We start from the raw sequence: 21,010 nt of genomic DNA, 5'->3' as shown, positions 1-21,010 counted from the left end.
TTTAACAAACGAGTTGTTTTTCATGTGGACCTATCATAATAAAAAACTGAAATTTCTGTTGTAGCTAGTACAAAAACAGGAACTTTTCTGTTACTCAGTTGTTGATCTATTACATAACTACGTTAATACGATATCAATGGCAAATAAGGTGGAGTCTTTATCGATAAGAAAAGCTGCAAAATCCACGACAATGCAGCTAGCAGTTCAAAATCTATCACATTTTCCAAAGTCTTCCAGGGGGCAGGTTGGAGTCTTTGTCTCCCCCCCCCCCCCAATTTACAGAATATTAACTTATATAAAATACACACATGCAGCGTCAATTGCATCAAAAAGTTTAAAGTTAAAATTTTTTTACTTTGAAAGGATTCACCAGAAGCGGCTCTTTGTTCGCGAGCGCGCTTGCTCGCGCTGTCAGTTGCAGCGGTGGTTTGTTGCATTTCCTTTTCTCTGGGCGGTTCCAGCCTGAAAGAGAGAGAGAGAGAGAGGGGTTCAGAGGAAAGCTCTCCAACTCAACTATCAGCACAGACACAAACATGGCGCCTGCCTCCGCCGACAACTTCAGATGAAAGTGTGGCGAAGAAGTAACTAGCAAAGTACAAAGGAGTATTTCCGAGTGGCGTTTTCACCCTTCTTTTTAACTTGCCGTCCTGGTTTGACCAGTTTTTTGTTTTGCACAAATAAGTCTGCGGGGTACTTCGAGGAGGTAAAACAAGCAAGTTGCCTACATGTCAACATTGTCTCTCGCTGCGGTGTAAACAGCTGGTAAGTACTCGTGTTTTGTTCCGTGGAGATAACCGTTAGGGATCGCAGCTTATTGTGGAGATGAGAGGGAGTGGATGAAGTGCATTAGGCTAACTTTCGCTGTGTGTGAGTGCGCTCAGCCGTTGTAAATGCATTTTCCTGGTGTTGCGCTGCTGCACTTTCAGCGTGTTATCCAACCACGGAAAGAGAGAGAGCCACGTATGAGCGCTCGAGGCGATCATGGGAGGAAATTTCTTTTGTTATACCCACGACGAGGTGTATTTCCTGCATCAAAGTTGACCTACTTAAGGTTGGGATGCAACAGTTGGGAACATAACACCCCTCTCCTCCGCCGCCTCCTCTTGCTGCTCCTGCTCGCCTCTCCTCCCCGGGCCCTCCCTGTCGCCAGATAATCAGACTCCGCTCTCCAGGAGTCTGTCTACCCTTGCAGGTGTCTGCTCCCAGAAACAAACCCAACTTCCTGCGTGGGACCAAAATGTGTGTTGGGGTTTAAAGCTCCATTTTAGCAGGACCTTCTTGTCATGCAGTCAGCGCCGTGTTCGTGTAGAGGATCAACTGGCCTGACTTCTTTGTGAGTTTACTTTTCATCCATTTCCTAGCCGTGTATGATGTGGCACTAATGCCATTGAATGCAGCGCCAAGGTGCTCACATATCTATGCCTCAGCACTTGACTGCTTGCCAGTCAGCAGCAGTCTAACCCCTGAGGTTAGCTTTGTGCTCCCTCTGCTCCGTGCTCCCATCACAGCTGTGGTGAATCATGACTGGCATGTGATATTCCTGCTCTGATGGTACAAGTTCCAGCAGAGCTAAGCTTGGCACTTCCTCTTCTATTGTGCTCAAAGTATTCATAATTTCAATTAGGTGTTTTACCAACTGAGCTGGCTGCAGGAATGCTGTGTAATGACAGGATACTCGAGGCGCGCGGAGTGTGAAAAACATGGAAATTGCTCTGGCAGAATCCACTGAGCCGTTGCCACGTGGAAACAAAGCAGAAAAATCTCTTCCTTGACCTTGGCTTGCCCTGACAGGCGCTGGGAAAGAGGAGTGGAGCAAACGTTTCCTCCCACTATAACCTCTACAATGCTGCAGGTATAAAGTGGGTCATGGCTGCGCAGTGGCTTTGTGTACATTGAACTTGCACTTTGTGGCCTTCCAAAGGCTCTGTCAGGTGACTGGGGGGAAGGAGGTGGATTGGCTCAAAGGAGCAGCAGCAACAGGCAGTATTTATTCAGTGGGAGAGTGAGAGTGATACGTTGAGATACGTTAGCGCGTACCTGTGGGATCTGCTTCCTTCTTTCATTCACAGTTGTGTTCACTTTACCTCACCCGGCAAATAGCATGATGGAGCTACCTTTTTTTCCCCTTCAGCCTCCATTTGAGTTGACACTTTCAGGTTGATTTATCACCCACACTTTCACTGTCAGTTTTCTCAGAGTTTGAAGAGTTTGTCTACTGGAAGTGTACACTTGTTTCATTCTTTCATTACTGATGACACCTAAATCTCTGTTAGATCTTAGGACACAAGCCAATCTCCATTTTGCATAAACCTTTAGTTCTGACACCTTTCAGTGCTTGTATTTCAACACTACAACTAGCATCATGCTCATGTTCTGTTATTAATAATTTTCCAGGAGTCCCACATCAACTGACACTTTCATGTCAATGAATGACTCATTCTATAAATTAAAGTTCAACTTGTTTGAGTCACATTGTGTTTTGATAGTGTTAACCACCCCTGCTTGCTTTAACTCCTTCCATCAAATTATACCACCCAGCATGACAGTGTCACTTTTTGAAGACAGACTTACCACTTAGAACCCTAGTTTTTTTTTTTAATAAATTCATTATTTGTTGACTCAGTTAGCTAACATTTTCTTTTTAGTTTTCCTGTTATATCAGTACAGAAATATCAAACACAAGTAGGCAGAATACACTAATATTTCCTGTTAAGTAGTGGGAATCACCAGACCCCCACAATACATTATCACAATATTTCACTCATGATCTGATGATAGCTTGATTTTTTATCATTTTGTGATAAGCTAAAAACACTTAATACAATTTATCACCTTTTTTTCAACTGTAAGTTATGTCCTCAAAGTTGTTGTTGTTGTTTTGCCAATCTGTTTTATCTAAGCAGATAAAGTTATCTCACTTCAGTCATTCTTTTTTGTTGCAAAATGAGATTGTCAAGCACACCAATACTGTCACTAAAACCTACTATAAATGTTGTCATAAGACAGAATCAGCCTGCAGTCAAATGGGATCAAGCTGGCAGTTATATACTATGTTAAGTGTGTCCAGTTTTCGGTTTAGCCAACTTATTGTAAGTGCACATGGCTAACGTTATGTCAGGAGGGCGGTGCAAGAGATGAACTTTTTTTTTTAGTAGAGTTTTTTCATATGATTATTATTTATATATTTATTTTCAAATATCAATAAAATGCCTATTTTTGGTGTCCCTGTATTGATACAATATTGCCATCCAAAATATCGCGATACCGTCTTGTATCGATGTTTTGTTAAATGTAGTCTGTGAGAAGAAATGATCCATGCAAATAAAAAAGGAAGAAAGAATGGGCTCATCCTTCGGTTCAGCTAATATTGTTCTTGCGAGCCTGACCATCTAGCTTCTTTCGCTGTTTGTCGTTGGTGTGTACTGTTTTGTGGGGTTTGGCTGGCTGAAACTGAAATTTTCCGAGACATGAATTACTCTGTCTCACCTGTGTCTGCTGTCTTTTTCAGCCCTGCTTCTCTGCCTCTTTCACCAGGTGTCTCTAGATCCTGATCAATACAGAATTTTTAAGAACGATGCCAATACTTGATGATGAAAAAATCGCATACATCGGCCGATATTTCATTTTCTGTCAGACACACAGAACATAAACAGATTTCATTAACAGTTGTTACGTGTCATTATTAATGAGTCCTTACTAAGATAATGTGACAGTGCTGATTATGAACTGTCTTGTTTTACTGTCGAAACAACTCATGGATTATCAGTTAACTATCTGTCCAACTCAGATTGGATTAGCTAGTTGTTGTGTTGGTGAGTCCCTGGTGGACAAACTACGTAACGTCAACACTCATAACCTGATTAAAGGGTTTTTCTCTCATCTCTTCTGTATTCTTTAAATTTTCATGTATTGGCCATTACAAATGCTGATACTGATATATCAGCAAATAGCTAATATCAGTCGAGCTTTAGTTGTCTGTATCTTCAGCTCATTCGGAGGTTGCAGAGAAAGTCTTGTGCGTGTCTTTAATGGCATTTTCTTTTCGGTTTCCTTTCAGTATTCAGCATTAAGCACATGTAGTCAGCCTTTCAACTATTTAAAATATTTCAAAGTCAAGTTTCACAGTGTTTGTATAAACCATTCACTGTGTAATATTTGTGCTTGTGTAAAGAAAGTTTTCCTCCGTGAAGAGCTCAGAGGTCAGTGTCAGCAATGCTGTAATATCTGAATGAAGGACGCTTTTGCAGGCTTACCATTTCATTTACAGTCCCACTTTTTTTTTTTCTTTTCTCAAGGTGTTTCTACACTATTAGCGGACAGATCGTGGTTTCTTGTCTCTTTGGAGCCAATGTGTACCTGAAGAAGCACTGTGCGTTCTGTTAAGCCGCCTGTTTGTACCTCTTAAGACAAACCAAACTCAACATAGTTGTTTGTAGCCAAAGAGCAGCAGGGAGGCACTTGTAATCCGCTCCTCTTCCCTCTCAGGTAACCTACTTCCCTCCTCTGACCCTTGTACTCTGCTGTGGTGTGCCAGCATTTCTGTTGTTTTCTTTCAGTAGCTCTGCCTCTGAGTCGGTGTAGGCCCAGCTAGTTAGTAAGAGCAATGAGTTTGCCTTCTCTCTCCCGTCTCCTTACAGTGGAAAGAATGCTCTGTGTCCACCGGCTTGTCACGCTTCAGGAGGGAGGCAGTCTTGTGACGTTTCTGCTAAGCCTGCCTTCGCTCCTTGCATCTACCCAAGTGGATTTTAACTGTAAAAAGTCATATTTTTGAGGGAATGTGTGGTCTAAATGCTGCTTTTGACAGGTCTCAGTAAAGTGCCTTGCTTTCTTAAAAAAAGAAAAAAAACAACCCCACCTGCTTCACACAGTGTAATTAGAGACCCACGGTGATCCAGGAAGAAAAGTGGAAAATTTTCTGCTCCGCTCATTAGAATTCATTCCACGTCACTCCTGACTGCCTTTAGCGTTAGCTCTGATGCTATCTCTGAAAGTGTTGGACTGTTTAGAGTTCAAGATTTAGAGTTAACATACTAGGAGGGAACAGACAATATGGGTGTTTGTCATAGTGCTGAAACAGCAGGGATTCAGTTCATTTTAAAAAAAATATATATAAATATGAATCCGTTACAAGTGGGAGACACACCTTGTTTAACTTTTCAAATTGTGAAATTTGGTGGGTTTTTTTTTTTAGTAACTTAAATTAGAGCTGATGCCCAGAAGCTCAAATTCAAATAGCCTGAAGCAGCAACAACAAGCAGCGTCATCCGTTCTGTCTGTCATCAGTGTGATTTGCCAACCAGATGCCTATTCTGAGAAGCTTGTTGACAACTGCCGTCTGTGCTTAAATGAAATTGAACTTTATGTAGACATTTATGTGTAAAAAAAAAAAGAAGAAAAAAAGTAGCTGCCAGGGATAAACAAACACGGCCCAGAAACAAGAGTTCACATCAGGTCTTCGGCTTTATTCAAGCACTACAGAGAGAGGGAGGTGTTGTTAGCATATGGATTTGATAACGCCGAGCTATCACACAGACTCCACCTCTCTCACACACACGCTGAACAGCAAATATTGAATGGTAAAAGGCATTTCATGCAAGTGCACATGAAGATACCTTTGTCGGAACATTTCTGAAAGACTTTGCTTACTGTCGTAATTACTTGAAGGCTGATGTGGATCACTTCTGTTAAGTCTGGCTTTTAGGTTCATCACAGCGTGCTGTTGAGATTAATGAGCAGAGTGAGGTATTTCTAGACCGCACTTTAACAGCCAACTATGTATGTGCGTGCATACTCCAGCTCACGCCGTATGAATGCAATCATACATCAGCTCTACCGGCTTTCCTTTATCTGCCCTAAAAGCAGCATTCTACTTTTCTCCCCCCTCCTGTGGTTGTCTCCTTGTAAAGTGGCGGTTTCATCACCTCACTGGCACCTTGTACTCAGTCTGGCCTCAGCCACTGACAGCACACTGTGATGACAGGTGGCAGAGAGGGCCACTTTGCTCTTCAGATCATCCAAAGCCCAGAACTACAGAGTGCCACTTGAAGCAGGCTCTGGTGCTGCAGAGTGTGACACAGCGTGGCTCAGCAGCTGTTTCAGGCAAGCTGTGAGTGGATGTGCATGGCAGGGCTCCTGTTGAAGTAACCGAGACAGACACAGCACTCGCTGTTGTCCAGCATCGCGCACAAACACACACAATCTTGTGCATGCGCGTAATCGCAGACAGGCTCTTTGGTTCCCCCCTGGAGAACGAGCCTCCAAGCTCTTTTGTGTAAAAGGGATGAGATCATCGTGGGGCAGACCATGAGGGGATAGAGTAAGGGGTTCCACCTAAATAGAGAAATCTCTGTTTTTTTTCTGTCCCTTTCTCTGCATTTCTCTAACCAACTTGAGTTTCCCTCTGCCCTCAGGGGTTGTTGAGGTCCCTTTGGCACGTTTGCATGTGAGTTAAGACCAGTGTCCCCCCACAGACTCCTTTGCAGTGCAGGAAAATCCAGTACTTTTAATGAATGGCTTAAAGTACTGTTAGTGAACTGATTTGAAATGTTGTATTACAAGATATTGATTCCTTTTTTTTATTTTGCATTTTGGGGTATTCACTGCACCTTGTCTGGTCCCATAATATTTGTATACGTGCCCTCCCTGTCCCCTCCCTATTGATCACAGTTGCTTGAAAGTTCTGATTATATTACAAACAAGCACTACTGAGGGATAACAATGCAGTTGTTGTCACTGCAAATCCAACTAAGACAGGAAGCTGTGCTCCAGGAGTACAGTCATGTTGTTAATTTGGCTTTTTCAGGAGTTATTGATTTAAAAAAAAAATGGTGGTTATGAATGCTGAAAAGGAGCAAATTGTCTTTCCATCAAAATAGTTTGCATCCTCCTTTTTTTTTAATATTGGGTGGATATGATGGGATAATCAGCACATCTAGATCTTTAACTCTGTGAGAGTATTGTTCTACTATAAATTGATCATTTTTGGGCGGAGGTTTTTTGTCTTTGTCATGGTTCTCTGAGTGAAAAACAGACAAAGACCGTGTCACTTGATCATCAGGCCTCGCGAGTAACAGAGGAACAGGTTTTCAAATGGAAAGGGAGGGGCAGGGCACTACCTTTTAGAGGCATGGTCTCAAATTACAACACAAGACTTCAGTGTAGTGGAAATGTAATGGACCAGTTTGTCTGCCAGTTTGACCCTTGAACCATAAGCACTGTAAGATTTTCTTCAGATTAACTGGTATTTTTTTTCGCCTCCATCCCTCTCATGTTGCTTGCCATTAAAAGGGCAGACAACCCCCGATGCAGCTTTCACCTCTGTTTACGAATACTTTAAAGCTTTTAGCTCTAATTTCTTGTCAACACCGGCGTTTAAGACCAGTACTAAGTTTTATTTGCTCGCCAGACGATAAAAGTAGCAATAAAATTTGCTTTGCTGCTATTTTTCTTCATGTTTGTCTAAAACTAAAACTAGGCTTTTTTTCAGAAGTCTCTGAGTCTGCCTTTACAGAGAGCATGGTAGCTAAGCTGAATGTACCCTTGAAAGATCAATTTCCTCAGCCAGAGTAACACTAGTCGCAGCTCAGGGTCGTGCAGCCTGGTATTGTTGGGCCTCGGTTGCTATGGCAGCGGCATGTATTATAAGCTGTCGAGAAGAGATATTTGTATGGTTGTGGGGCGTGTGGTGAATGCACGTGGGACTCTCTAGTGCTTCATGCTTTAAAGTAGTGTGCCCGCCACTGTGGGCGCACCTGATGACATCAGGGGATGTTTGGCCCTGCGAGAAAAGAAGATAAGCAATGTCAGTGCTGTTGGTGGATGTGACCTGATTGTACTCCACAGTGACAGATATCAGTAGCTGTATGAGCTATTCAGTGGCTAACCTACCCTCTCTAGTGTACACAATCAATGTAGTATAAACTATCACAGATTAATCCCAGTTCTAATAGCAACCTGGTAACAGCAAATAACGCGTTCCTTCAATGACCCATTTTCTGAAAACAGGAAATGATATGCGGTGGTTTCTCTGTGGTGGATGTCATTGATCATGGCTCAAAATGACAACAAGTATTTACGTCAACCTGCATTAACTTCCATTAACCTATTAGAAATAATATTAATGCAGCACAACAGTGAAACCTAGGTAATATGATAACCGCAGTTCAGTTTTATTTACATAGTGCCAAATCACGACAGCAGGTGCCTCAAAGTGCTTTATATTGTAAGGAAAGAGCCTACAATAATATAAATATGACCTGAACATCCACTTGGTGACAGTAGGAAGGAAAAACCCCGGTTTAACAGGAAGAACTCTCTAGAAATGTTTAGGGAAGGGTGGACAAAAAACACACAGTGGAAGAGAGCCAGAGATGAATAATAATTAATGATTAAATGCAGAGTGGTGTGTAAATACATAGAGAGTGAAGAGGAAACACTCAGTGCATCATGGGAAGGCTCATGCAGCCTAGGCTTATTGTAGTGTAACTAAGGGAGAGTTCAGGGTCACCTGATCCAGTCCCAACTTTATGCTTTATCAAAAAGAAAAGTTTTAAGCCTAATCTTGAAAGTAGAGAGGGTGTCTGCCTCCTGGATCCAAATTAGGTGCTGGTTCCAGATTAGAGGGGTGCTCTTTTGGGGTGATATGTTACTATGAGTTCTTTAAGATAAGATGAGGCCTGATTATTCCTGATTAAGGATGTTGGATTTAACAGGGAGCCAATGAAGAGAAGCCAGTTTGGTTGAAACATACTCTCCCTTTCTAGTCCCTCTCAGTGCTCTCGCTGCAGCATTTGTTTAATTCAGTACTGAATTTATTGTTCTTTGAAAAAAGGGGGGCTAATTGCATGAAAGCAAAATGTCATACCAAGTGTCATGAATGGCACGCCAGCCTCGATGTTGTATTTTAGCATTTTTTGTGAAGTAAGTGCTTCACTGGTTTAGTGAACATTCACAGGGAAGCAAAACCCCTAAGTGGCAATCTATGCCAATTATCTTAGGAAGCTGTATGACTCACAGCCTTGATATTTTTCATGCCAGCATGACTGTTTTACAGGAGATGGCATGCAGAGGTTAAACTGTGCATGCTATCCAGCAAAGCCGACTCTTACAAGTCAAGAAAAGGAACCTAAAGTCCTTTCCTGCTGATAACTTTCTTACAAATACAAGAAAATGAGGCACTGTTGAGTAGTTGCTGTTACATGACTGGTCCACAGCCTGAACTACTGTAACAATGAAGGCAGTCGATGAATATTACATTTCATTTGCCTCACTGTATCTCATTAGGGATATATTCAGGTTTGACTACCTGAATATATCCCATATATATATATATATATATATATATATATATATATATATATATATATATATATATATAAACCTAGTCAAATGACTATAACATAAAAGGTGTTGCTCAAAGTAACAGGAGTTCCCTTTAGCATTACATGACTACACGAGGTCTTACACTGTGTCTAAATTGAGAGCTTTGAACTTTGCTTTTATTTCAGTTTCACTGCTCACTCTTTTGGTCACTGCCACTCTTTCTTGCTTTCTTGCTCGTATAGCCCCTTTAATGGGAAATAAATGTTTATGCGTGTGTCCCTCTTGCTCCTACGCCACCACAGCTCAACTAAGTGTTTAGCCTAGCTTGACTCCTCTGGGAGCATTGACGTGTACTCTTATTTGAGCCAAGTTCTAACATAAAAAGAGCTGAAGTGAAACTGAGTATTGAAAACAACGAAAAGTGTCCGTGGAGCTGCTGTCTGTACTTTTCGTGCTGTGAACTCAGTTTTTCCGGTCAACTTGTCAACCAATCAGCATACGACCGACACACTCGAGCAATGTGCAGTTGGGATTTGGAGGCAGCACGTTTCCATTGGTTGAAAACCTCTCTTCGTAGGCAGATACGCACTTGCAGCACCATAAATTAAGTATAATGGCTTTTTCATGGTTTTATGGTTTTTCGAGGTTTCATATTTGTCTACTGTCACCAGGGAGCCATTGCTGGTCTATCAATCAGCCAGAGAAAAGAGCCAAGTTACAAGATACAAAGAGCTGAAATGACTCTGACTGTTCTTCATGTCTGTGCTTTTCATGCTGTCTTTGATGTTTTTTCACGCTTCTGCAGTTTGTTAACTCCACAGTCACTTCCTTTATTGTTTCAGCCAATCAGCGTTTGACCTGCACACGAGTATCTTCCACATTAAGCTGTGGTCTGTTGTGGTTTGTGTAGCATATACCCATGGAAACAGACACAAATGTGGTACTATGAAGCCACCATAACATGTGGTGACAGAGAGAAATTTTGGGAGAAAGTAGTGTGAACTTAAATTAGGTGAATAATTTGTATACTTTACCACTACTATCTTGACTTTGTTTTTAGTATTTTTTTCCAATTAATTATTTACACAAATGTTTCTTTCAGTGTGGTTAAAATATTCTAGCAGACCACCTAAGAATGTATGTTTTTGCGAGTCTTTGTCCTGTCTTCCTCCCCTCACCCCCAACTGCTCGTGGCAGATGGCTCTTCCTCCTGAGCGTAATTCTGCTGGAGGTTTCTTCCTGTTAAAAGGTAGTTTTTCTTTCCCACTGTTGCACTTGCTCTTGTTGGGGGTTTCTCTGTTTTCTTTGTATTAATGTAGGGTCTTTGTTTTCAAAATGTTTTCACTATTTATTTAGGTTATTTGGAAGTAAGTTGGCGTTAGCTGATAAATTGAAACTCATTTGTTTTCTGGCTCCACAATATCAGACTCCAAACTCCTAAGATGTATTTTATAAACTAATATGTGCAACGGTGACTATATCCATCTTTTACATACAGTCTATGGGTTTAACATATTGTAAATGTAAATGAAAATAAACGTTAAATTTCAGTTGCTGGCTTAGAAGCTAATGATCAGTTCATGTTTGTGGACTAAACATTTGAATCGGAGTATGAAGTCCACAAAAAAACATGCAGGTGTTATGAACAGGTATAATACAGGCAGCTGCTCATTTGTAACAGACTCCCTGGACCATTTTCCATGTCAAGTGTTTTGGCTGTAAAGAGGCACTTATTTACCCACAAACACAGAAAGCCCATCCAGTCAATGTTTAAACCACCAGAGAACATTTATTGGCCACTTTGGTGAGAGTACATTTAACAGTGTGGTTTGTTGCTGTGCAAATATGGAGAAAACAGCATTTTGCTTTTAAACAGGGTTTTGACAAGTGAGATGTAGCCATGGATACTGTGCAGTAAATCTTTTCAGAGCAATAAGTCTTAACTCTGTCTCTGCAATGATGTTGTCACATAATAGTAGTGATATCTAGACACAAAAATAAACAAGTATCGGGGACATGACTAAACGTAGAGCAAATAAACACACGGCCATGAGTACAGAGATAAATAGATGTTATTGACTGAAGTGAGTTAGGTAGATCTCGATAGATCGCGGATCCCTCCTGCCTCTTACCTCCTGTCTTCATTAATGCACTTTTTTATTGCGTTTTCTGTTGGTGGTAAAAGTAGAAATCATTCTGCTTCCTCGTACACACGACATTAACCTTTACTGGTTTCGCTGCTTAAATGGCTGTGTTGACGCATTGCACTCGGCTCTTTTTACTGGAGCGTTTTCCCAGCATTGTAATGAAAAGGAGGCCATATCCTGGGCAAATGTCCAGTTTTAACTGTTGAAAGTTACCTGGACCGTAGAGCTGGCAGTCTTCTCGAAACAAATCAATTTTGGCACATTCTCATAGGCAGCAAGCCAAGTTTGAGCTCAGAAAGTGGCACTGCATGAATTCTTCGTTTTAATGAGTCATGTCCTGTATGACAATAATGAAACATAACTTGAAATGTCTGTGACACAGATTATACCGTGGTTGTCCCAGAATGTATGCTGTCAGTGGTTGAGAATCTAGAAAGGATTTGAAACTGTGTGGAAAGTGTGTTTGGTGTGTTTGCCTCACTGTAGCTGAATAATTCCTCCCAGGTAGGCCGATCTACCACACCTTGAACTGCAGCCTCCTGCACACAAACGCAGCCTCACGTGTATTCTTTTAGATTTTTACCTCTCCCAACTTTCAGAATGCCTGCATTGTTGCTTCGTGATAATACTGTGGCATTATTGCAGTGCGTTATCATGTCGACCGGTAAAAATAGAAACAAGAAGACTACAAAGAACTGCATTAAGCTGTGTCATAAAGTTCAGGGCTTTCTGTGGCTGTACAAAGTGGGTTCTTTTTCTGTCCTGCTGCAGATGCTGACTCACCAGTGGAAAAACTGAACTTCCTGAGTTGGTCCTAAAAGCTCTTTGAAGAGGGCATAGACATGCTTTACTTAAGACTATAATGTGGAACCTTTTCCCTTTTTAAACACCCCAAAATGACTGGTTTTATATATTTCTTCACTTGCCTACTTACATTATGCTTCCAAAAATGTAAAGACCAGGAGGAATCCATAATTATATTTAATGTACCGCTCTGTTTTATTTGTAGTTTCCTGCCGAGTATAACATTATGACAATGATCAACATGCTAGTAAATAGAACAGTGGCAGGCTGCCCCACTATTGATTTTAACTCATAATGTTGTCTGTGGTGGCTTTATGGGTGGTTGTTGGCTTATATGATCTTCAGGAATTACTCAAACTAACGTCATTTGTGGCTCGCTCATTAGAATGAAATAGCAATAAATGACTGAGTTACTTCAGATAAATCATCACTGGCAGTGGTGAAGACATCCCATGATCCCATGCTACTTCATTATGGCTTCAAGCTGCATCTTCAATAAGTGTTTTGATTGTGAAAACCCTTGTGGGAGAAATTATAAAAAGTAACTAAGTCACTTTCTCCTTGTTCGCTCTGTTTCTTAACTGTTTAAGTGGCAGATTTGAGATGTATATTTACCTCACTATCTACTGAGGGACCACTTGTTATAAACTGAACATTTGTGGTGATATTGTGCTTTAAGGAAACAAACTCTTTAGTTTTAGCCGCAGAACCATCCTGCGGATGAACCATCGCTCTCTGCATTTTTACCATACAGCAGTGTGTGACTGTGTTGCGTCTTGGTCTGTAACTGATTACTAAGTCCCTGACAGTGAACTTTATACTTGGCATTGTGACTCAAAGGTTTACTGGGAAAGCATAAACCTCTATTAGAAGTTCTCCTCGAAAACATTCAATACATGATGCCTAAAGGCACATTGTGCCAGTGCCAGCCCAGTTTGAGACCATATTTCAGCAGTTTTATAGACTTGGATGTCTGCTTGATTTACACTCTCAGTGGCATTTCTGAGCATTCCTCCAGCCTCGGCCGCTCTGCCTTGGCTCGTCGCAGCCACCAGAGCTTTAACTCTCTCGACTTGTTGGAGCAGTGCGGTGATATACAGTGACAAGGGTGTTTGGGAATGCCAGCAGATCCAGTCCCCCCGTTAAATCTTGTGTTTCCCTAGTGTGTGTGCGCTCCGGTGGGGTGCGACAGTCTTAAAGGATCCTTTCATTGCATTGACCACAGTATTTAGATTCTGGGGAATGGATGTGAAACCCATCCCACTGTCTCAAAGTCAAATGTTCTTCTGGCTAAGATGTACTTTCTGCTGCAGTTATAGTTACAGACCTGCAGATCTTTGATGTACGTGACCTACATTAAGGATGTCATTTTACCTTGTGTGCCACATGCAGCCCACTTTGATCTTCAATCTGGTCTTTCTGTCAGTGAAAAGAAGTTTAACTACAGATTTAATCTCTGACATGTCTTTAATGTAAGATAACGAAGTGCAGTTTCAACAACACATCTCACTTTTTCTAGGAAAATAAATAAATATGTTAGCATGCCTCTTTGGGCTAAATTGTAATAAATGTATGTGTAAAATTGTGAAATAGCAGAAAATGTTCTGTTAGCTCATTGCACATACTCTCCTGTAAATGTAAAACAGATTTTTTTTGCAAGCTGACAGAATATGTCCCTTTTTAGATTTAACCTAAAATCATAAATCATACATTTCTACAGTAGATGGTGAAAAAACAGGAAATTTTCTATCATTTATTTGTTTATATGTTGCTTCATTACATAAATAGCGGTTTGTACCAGTAGTTAAAACTCCAAAATTTATGCCTTCCTTCACATTTTCCAGATCTACAAGAAGTTTAGCTGTATGTGAGGTTGAAATCAAAAATGTAAATTTTTTTTTTGTTCTTTCTTCTCAGGTGCATCCAGCCATGATTGAGGACAAGGGTCACCGCGTGACCGACTACTTTGTGGTGGCCGGGCTGACCGACAAGTCCACGCCCCTGGAGCAGGACCTGTCAGAGACTAAATCCACCGGGCCCAAAGCGCCCATCACTGACTTGGCCGTCATTAACAAGTCAGCAGGGGAAACGGTGCCTGAAGGCTTCACTTGTATTGAGAGCACCTACAGCGGCCAGCCAGCCAACCTTAATCATGGCAGTCTCAAGAGCCCTGAGCTCTTCCTCTGCTACAAGAGAGGACGGGGTAAACCTCCGCTGATTGACATCGGGTGAGTCAGCCATTTATTTACAGTATGCTGGTGTTTGTAATCACAAATGCTCATTTGCCTGCAGCAGGAGAAGACCATTATAAGTGGGGTTATTTACCAGTTTTAGAAGCTGGGTTTGACTGATGAATATCATGTGGAAAATAAAACTGCTTCATGTGTTTAAAATGATGTAATCAGTACACAAGTTCTCCTGTAAGCTTTAAATTCAGACAGGTTAAATATGTATGATTCATCCAGCCAAGTATATAAAAATGAGGAATGAGATTTTATATCATCCAGTTTGTTGTGAATCTTTAGGTTCATCCTACCGCTCTGATTTCTCGCTGTGTTATTGTGATTAAGGCAGGTTAGAGAAAGAAGTGAGCTTGTGTGGAAGAGAAGCAAGCTGATCAATTACACCTGCTACAAATTGCTGTAATTGCTGTGCAGGTTGCTAGATGGCATGCTTGCAGTTGATCATACGCAGAAAGCAGCCCTGTGGTGAAAAATCTGATCAATCAACTAAGTGGATCGTTAGTGTGCCGGTGCTGTCACATCCTCATTCAGAATTTCACATGAAAAAACCTTTCCACCAGCATCATTTGATGATTGTCACGGTCGAAAACCCCCTTTTTTGTTTGTTTTTTTTCCCCCTTGCCAATCAAAACCTGGCCCTGTTAGGTTTGTCAGTTTGGTTTTTGTACCTGACAAAACATTACTGCAGACATTCAGGAAGTAGGCGAGTTAGCTGTTTATTCACTCTCCCCTATTTTGTGACAGAGTTCCCCCTCTCCGCCACGCCTCTTGGCTCGTATCTGACGATAGAAATTTCCCTGCTTCCTACTATTATGTTTTAAAAGGGAACTCCAATATATTTCACTTCATGCTGCGAGGTATGCCCTAAGCCTTATTAGCCTCACAGGAAGCCGAACTTTTAATCTACATCTCAGCAGCAGCAGCACTTTATCCTGTTACCTGAGTGAAGGAGCAGTATCTCATGCAGTAATGCATCTTTCAGAACAGTGACGCAACCTCTCGAGGCATTCATGTTCTTCACACACCTGAACTTTGTCTAAAGCCTGTTTTTTTTTCTCCTGCTAACAAACTGGAGTTTCCAGTTACAACTGCCAGCATTCTCCTGCTCCCTCTCTGGAAGATTCCCCTCCTGTCTGCAAAATCAAGACTGGATTAAATAAAAAACGTCGATCTGGTGCCTAAGACTTTATTTTCATTCTGTAATGAATCTGGTTTATTTCACATGCTACTAATGTGATTTCCTCCTCCTAGGTATCGCTTTATAGCCGTGACTCCCTGCACACACAGAAGATTGTGCAATCCCCCTCAGCATGCAAATAGAAAAAAAATAGAAGTAAACTTGCAAAGCTGCTTTGTACTTTGTCATCATCAGTTGAGACATTTATGCCTCTGATGAGGCTGAATAACAGCGTGGTCTTCTTGCAGGTTACTGTTAACAAATATTTAGACTCTTAATGTAAAATTTGTGAATTTAATCCAAAAGCTGTTTGAGAAGATGCTTGTTTTTACTCCACCTTCCGCTTGTCCAGTGAAAGAATAAATGTAAATCTAGTGAAGCGTAAATCATTTATCGCTCCTTCTGTTGTCCAACATTCCCAGCCTGGGGCTCCAGAGCATGACTGCTTACTGTGCCCATTAGGACCCTGTTTTGTTGCCTAAATGAGAATTTTGCTGGCAACTGTCCTCCCGGCCTCTTTAGATTTGTCCTGCACTCTTTTCAGAATAAGTGGAGTGTTTCAGGACTATTATATCTGCAACGGCTGCCTCTGGCCCTGCCCATGGATCAGAAAGTGTGTTTTTAGTCCTAGTTTGAAGAGGGTAGGAGTCAAAGCTTTTGGCCTCCCACATGGCATTGTCCAGATGGAAAGGGAGGACATGGAGCATGCTGCTACAGAAGCCCTGCAGTCATGCAAAAAAAAAAAAAAAAATCCAACACAGTGGGGCACTGATTGCTTTCTAGACTACAGCTCTTGGCTTTGTGAAATTCAATGTGGGAGCGAGCAGGTTGCAGAGACAGGTAGCGCACAGAACGTTTTAGCTGTAACATTTAAAGGGTTTAATCTGTTGTGAGCTGGATACGAGAACCACTTTACTGTCTGGGATGTGAATGAGTCAGCTACTAAGTCTGTATCACATCACTCACTGAAGACAGACTTCTTACCGAGGCTTTATAGAGAAACCAGAGCTTTCAGAATAAAGTAAGCAGTGCTGACCACACACTGATCCTCTCTGTAAAACAGGAGAACCAGAGATTATTCTTACCACAGAGCCACAGTTTAACCCCTTTATTTAGTGTCTCGCTGGCATACACTTTGTTTCCCATGGGAAGGATGCTTTCATATAGTAGCAGTGCGGTGCTTATGCTTTGTCAGATTTTTGCGCCTGAAGAAATTGTAGTTTCTTGCATTTTAACTACGTAATTGCACTGAAGCAAAGCTGCGTGGAGTTTACAGAAATCAGTCCTTCTGTGTTTTTCTGTAAGCATAATGTTTCTGACAGCTTACGAGACTCAAAGCTACAGTTACTAGTATAAAACCCTTAGATCAGATAACTCCATCTGCAGTTCCTGCTCATTTTAGCACCTTTCTGATTATTATTTGGGGTTTACAGCTTGCACGGTTACTGTTTAGGTTGATCAGATTTAAAAAACAAACACCTGACTCAGTAGCTGCTCCACACAGCAGAGCATTTAGCAATTAAAGAGGCAGATATCGGTGTAGCCCTAAAGAGGACATAAAAGAAAATGACTCTTTGATTGCTAATGTTTGTTTTTCCATTGTGGAAATATGTTTCCCAACACTGTGAGCATGTGATGTGTTAATATTTAGTGTGCAGTTTGTGGTAGTAACTCAGAGTGTCCAGATTAACCGTCTATGCAGTTTAGAGAATAATGTGATTTTGTAAGGTGACTTTATATCATGCAGATGGTGATGGTGATTGAAATCAGGCATGTTGTTCTAGGTCTTCTTATGAGCAGCACAGGATTCAAGTAATAGTAAATGTGTTTTTTTTAAGACGTGGGTAACTTTTCTGTTAGATTGTAGGTTTCTGTCAACTTCAGTCTTCTCTTTTTTTTGTTGTAGCTGCTGTTTGTTATTTCTTATCTGTGAACTAATTTAGTTGCTTATCTCTTTTATATCAAATATGTCCTCTTATCAGTTTTGGCGCTGCTCTGTTTGTCACTGTTTTCTATTGTCTGCGTCCAATCAGGAAATAAAAGTTGGTACACGGAAGATGGAAATAGCTAGTAGGCATAGACGTAAGACAGCCGGGAATTTATCCTGTCAATAATTACTTTGGAGGATTCCTTGGAAACCTTCACTTCAGACTGTTAAGATCATTACTCGGAAAATTTACTGCTAGGAAAAATATAACCAACCAAAGAGATATGCTATTTTTTTTCCTTTGGTTTTGCAGGGGGGCAAAGCTGTATTAGCACCCATAGTGTCACTACATTCACTTATTTATGATCTTTTTATCCTTCTATGGTAGTGTACGTTCTATTTATTTATCACATTGATTAGGAACAGTTCCCTGATTCTTTTCATCAAGTTCCATGTCTGTACCTCACATACCAGTGTGGTGGTTCTCTGCTACTTATGAGATGAAGTTGGTGGTGAGTTTAGCCTCTAACTGTGAATGTAAAACTATGTACTGGTCCTCAGTGAGGACAAAAAGTGAATATGCATGAAGACCAAACGTGGCTACAATATGTGTAAAGTGAACTTTAACAGATTAAAGTTGCAGTTTGATTTTGGCAATATTGGATTTGATGGGGAAAAAAAAAGAGTAAATAAATAAATATTCAGAGGTATTAAACAAAGTAACATTTTTACTTACTGTTTGTCTTTCAGGGTGCTCTATGAAGGTAAGGAGCGTCTCATCCAGGGGTGTGAGGTCATCCAGGCAACACCATACGGACGCTGCGCGAATGTCAACAACAGCTCTGCAACCTCGCAGCGCATCTTCATCACCTTCCGCCGAGCACCACCCGTCCAGCCGCAGAATTCGCTAGCCGTGACGGACATTTGCGTCATCGTCACCAGCAAAGGCGAGACGCCGCCGCACACCTTCTGCAAAGTGGACAAGAACCTCAACTGCGGCATGGTGCGTCTGAATTTAGTTTCTTAGCTCTCTTTCAGTAGCATCACTCATGAAAGTTCAAATACATAATAAGAGTGTGATCGATCTTTCAGTGGGGCTCCAGCGTGTTCCTGTGTTACAAGAAGTCGGTATCTGCGTCAAATTCCATCAGTTACAAAGCCGGTGAGTAAAAGTGATCAGTTTCAAAATGCCATCTTCAGCTGCTATCTGTTTCCTGCAGCTGCTGAACAGTGGTTACTGCTGTCACGTTTTTGTGTCCATCAGTGTTTGATTCATCTGATTTCACCTCACTATCTAATTTTCTTTTTTAATGATTTGGTCATGTGGTGTTAAAGCTGTTTGCAAGAGCAGGTAGTTAATATATATAACTGAAACAATGTTTTGTCTTAGTTAAAAAAGTGTTTGAAGTCAACAAAATTAAATGTAATGTTATCATAATGCGTACTGTAATATTATGCAAAATGTAAAAGGTTGACAGTAATAGTAAATACAATATATCAGTAATTCACTTTGATCGTAGTGTTACTCACCAGTTAGATAATAGTGTTTTAAACAGTAGAAGCAAGACAGAGTGTGTGTGAATGAGAGAGGCACATGTAAACGTTGGTTACACGTGGACTAGTTTAAATACCTGGGTCAGCTATCCAAAGCAACAAACAGTGCACAGGTGAGGTGTGTGAGAGTGCAGGCAGGGTGGAGATGGGTGGTGATGAGTGTCAGAGGTGAAATGTGACAGCAGGATTGCAACAAGAGTAAAAGGGAATGTTTACAGAACAGTAGGGAGACCTGCTCTCGTGTATAGTTTAAGGACAGCGGCACTGACAAAAGGATAGGAGGCCGAGCTGGAGGTGGCAAAGCTGAAGATGCTTAGACTTTCATTGACCAGGATGGACAAGATTAGAAACGAGTGTATTGGAGGGACAGTTCAGGTTGAGCAGTCTGGAGACAAACTTGGAGAGCGAGGCTGAGATGGTTTGGACCTGTGCAGAGGGACAGCAGGGACACTGGATATACTGGACAAACGGTGTCCAGGCAGGAGGAAAAGGGGAAGATGTTTTGCAGTCATGAGTCTTTCCAAAATGTGCATTTATGTTAAACACTGATAACAAAACTGCAGCAACGAGACGTGTTGGCGCATTGTGTGTCGTCACAATGGCCACTTCTTACGTGTTTAGGTCACTTTCAGCATGTATCGCTGATCTTTGGGTGACCTTTTCACTGACTGAAAGCTTCCGCAGCAGTTTGGCCTTCTGAGCGCTGCGTTGCGTAACGTCATCAGGGTTCACATGTGCACACACACACAAACATACACGCCCTGTGGAAACATGCAGGCTGGCTTTATCTTCTGGCCGGCCTTTTTCCTGTGAAGTGGCTGTTTATTCATCTCGGACAACTGCACTTCCTGCCACGCCCTTTGGTGCGTCTGCTGTGCGTGTGTGTATGCATGCACGCTCAGAAGAATGTGTGTTTTTTCATAGTGACAGACATCAAGTTGAGCTTCTTATTTCCTCAAAATGAATTATACAGGCTGCTGACTGTAAGAGCATCAGAGTCTCAAAATACTGATCTCCCTTTTCTTAAAGGTAGTAGTTTAATCCCTGCAGGGAGACTGGGATTAAAGGCCTGCCTGGAAGTTTGAAGACCTATTCAAACTATTCAATAAACTTAAACGTTACCATGTGTCTTGCTTTGAACAACCACATTGTTTCATCATGTGATTTTTATTTATTTGTTTGTGTGTTATTCTGTGCTCCAGGTCTAATCTTTCGTTACCCAGAAGAGGACTATGAGTCTTTCCCTCTGTCAGAGTCTGTACCTCTGTTCTGTTTGCCCATGGGTGCCAACATCGAGTGCTGGGCACCAAACACTCGTGACCCTCTGCCTGTCTTTTCTACATTTGTCTTAACCATCTCCTCTGGTGAAAAGGTAAGACATAGCTACCAAAGGAAGATTTAAATGTAAGTATTTAAAACTGTCTGGGTAGCCAAAATGTTTCAAACACTTTAACGTCTTTAACGTCTTTACACCTCTTGTTACCAGGTGTATGGATCAGCCATCCAGTTTTACGAGCCATATCCAGCAGATCTGTTGAGCGAGAAGCAGAAGATCCAGCTGGGCCTTCTCACCACGGTGGAGAAGAAGATGATCCCCAACCGGCCTGTGAACACCAATAAATGCATCTGTCTGCTCTCCCGCTGGCCCTTCTTTGAGTCCTTCCGCAAGTTCCTGATGTTCATCTACAAGTTCTCCGTCTCAGGCCCGCACCCACTGCCTATTGAAAAGTAGGAAACTACTTGGCAGCTGTGGAAACTTTCAAAATCATTCATTGGCCACTTTAATGCCAACATTTGAAAAGGAAACATCTAACATGAGTTTTATTATTTCCTTCAA

General features: G+C 41.5%; 1 protein-coding gene across 2 annotated transcripts in view; it reads left to right on the top strand.

The window, feature by feature from the left end:
- Positions 1 to 483: 483 nt before the first annotated feature.
- The window catches only part of LOC134624928 (DENN domain-containing protein 4C-like), a 37,274-nt gene continuing 16,747 nt past the window's right edge, over positions 484 to 21,010 (top strand). For both annotated transcript variants that reach the window (XM_063470126.1, XM_063470124.1), the window contains exons 1-6: positions 484 to 762; positions 14,190 to 14,500; positions 18,370 to 18,622; positions 18,712 to 18,781; positions 20,376 to 20,545; positions 20,660 to 20,901. In XM_063470126.1, coding sequence (XP_063326196.1) covers positions 14,202 to 14,500; positions 18,370 to 18,622; positions 18,712 to 18,781; positions 20,376 to 20,545; positions 20,660 to 20,901 — 1,034 coding nt within the window. In that variant the 5' untranslated portion in view covers positions 484 to 762; positions 14,190 to 14,201. The remainder of the gene's footprint in view (positions 763 to 14,189; positions 14,501 to 18,369; positions 18,623 to 18,711; positions 18,782 to 20,375; positions 20,546 to 20,659; positions 20,902 to 21,010) is intronic.

The sequence above is a fragment of the Pelmatolapia mariae genome, linkage group LG3_W, assembly GCF_036321145.2.
Source record: "Pelmatolapia mariae isolate MD_Pm_ZW linkage group LG3_W, Pm_UMD_F_2, whole genome shotgun sequence".
Taxonomy (NCBI): Eukaryota; Metazoa; Chordata; class Actinopteri; order Cichliformes; family Cichlidae; genus Pelmatolapia; species Pelmatolapia mariae.
The sequence above is the reverse complement of the archived record's forward strand: the minus strand, read 5'-3'. Positions and strand labels throughout refer to the sequence as shown.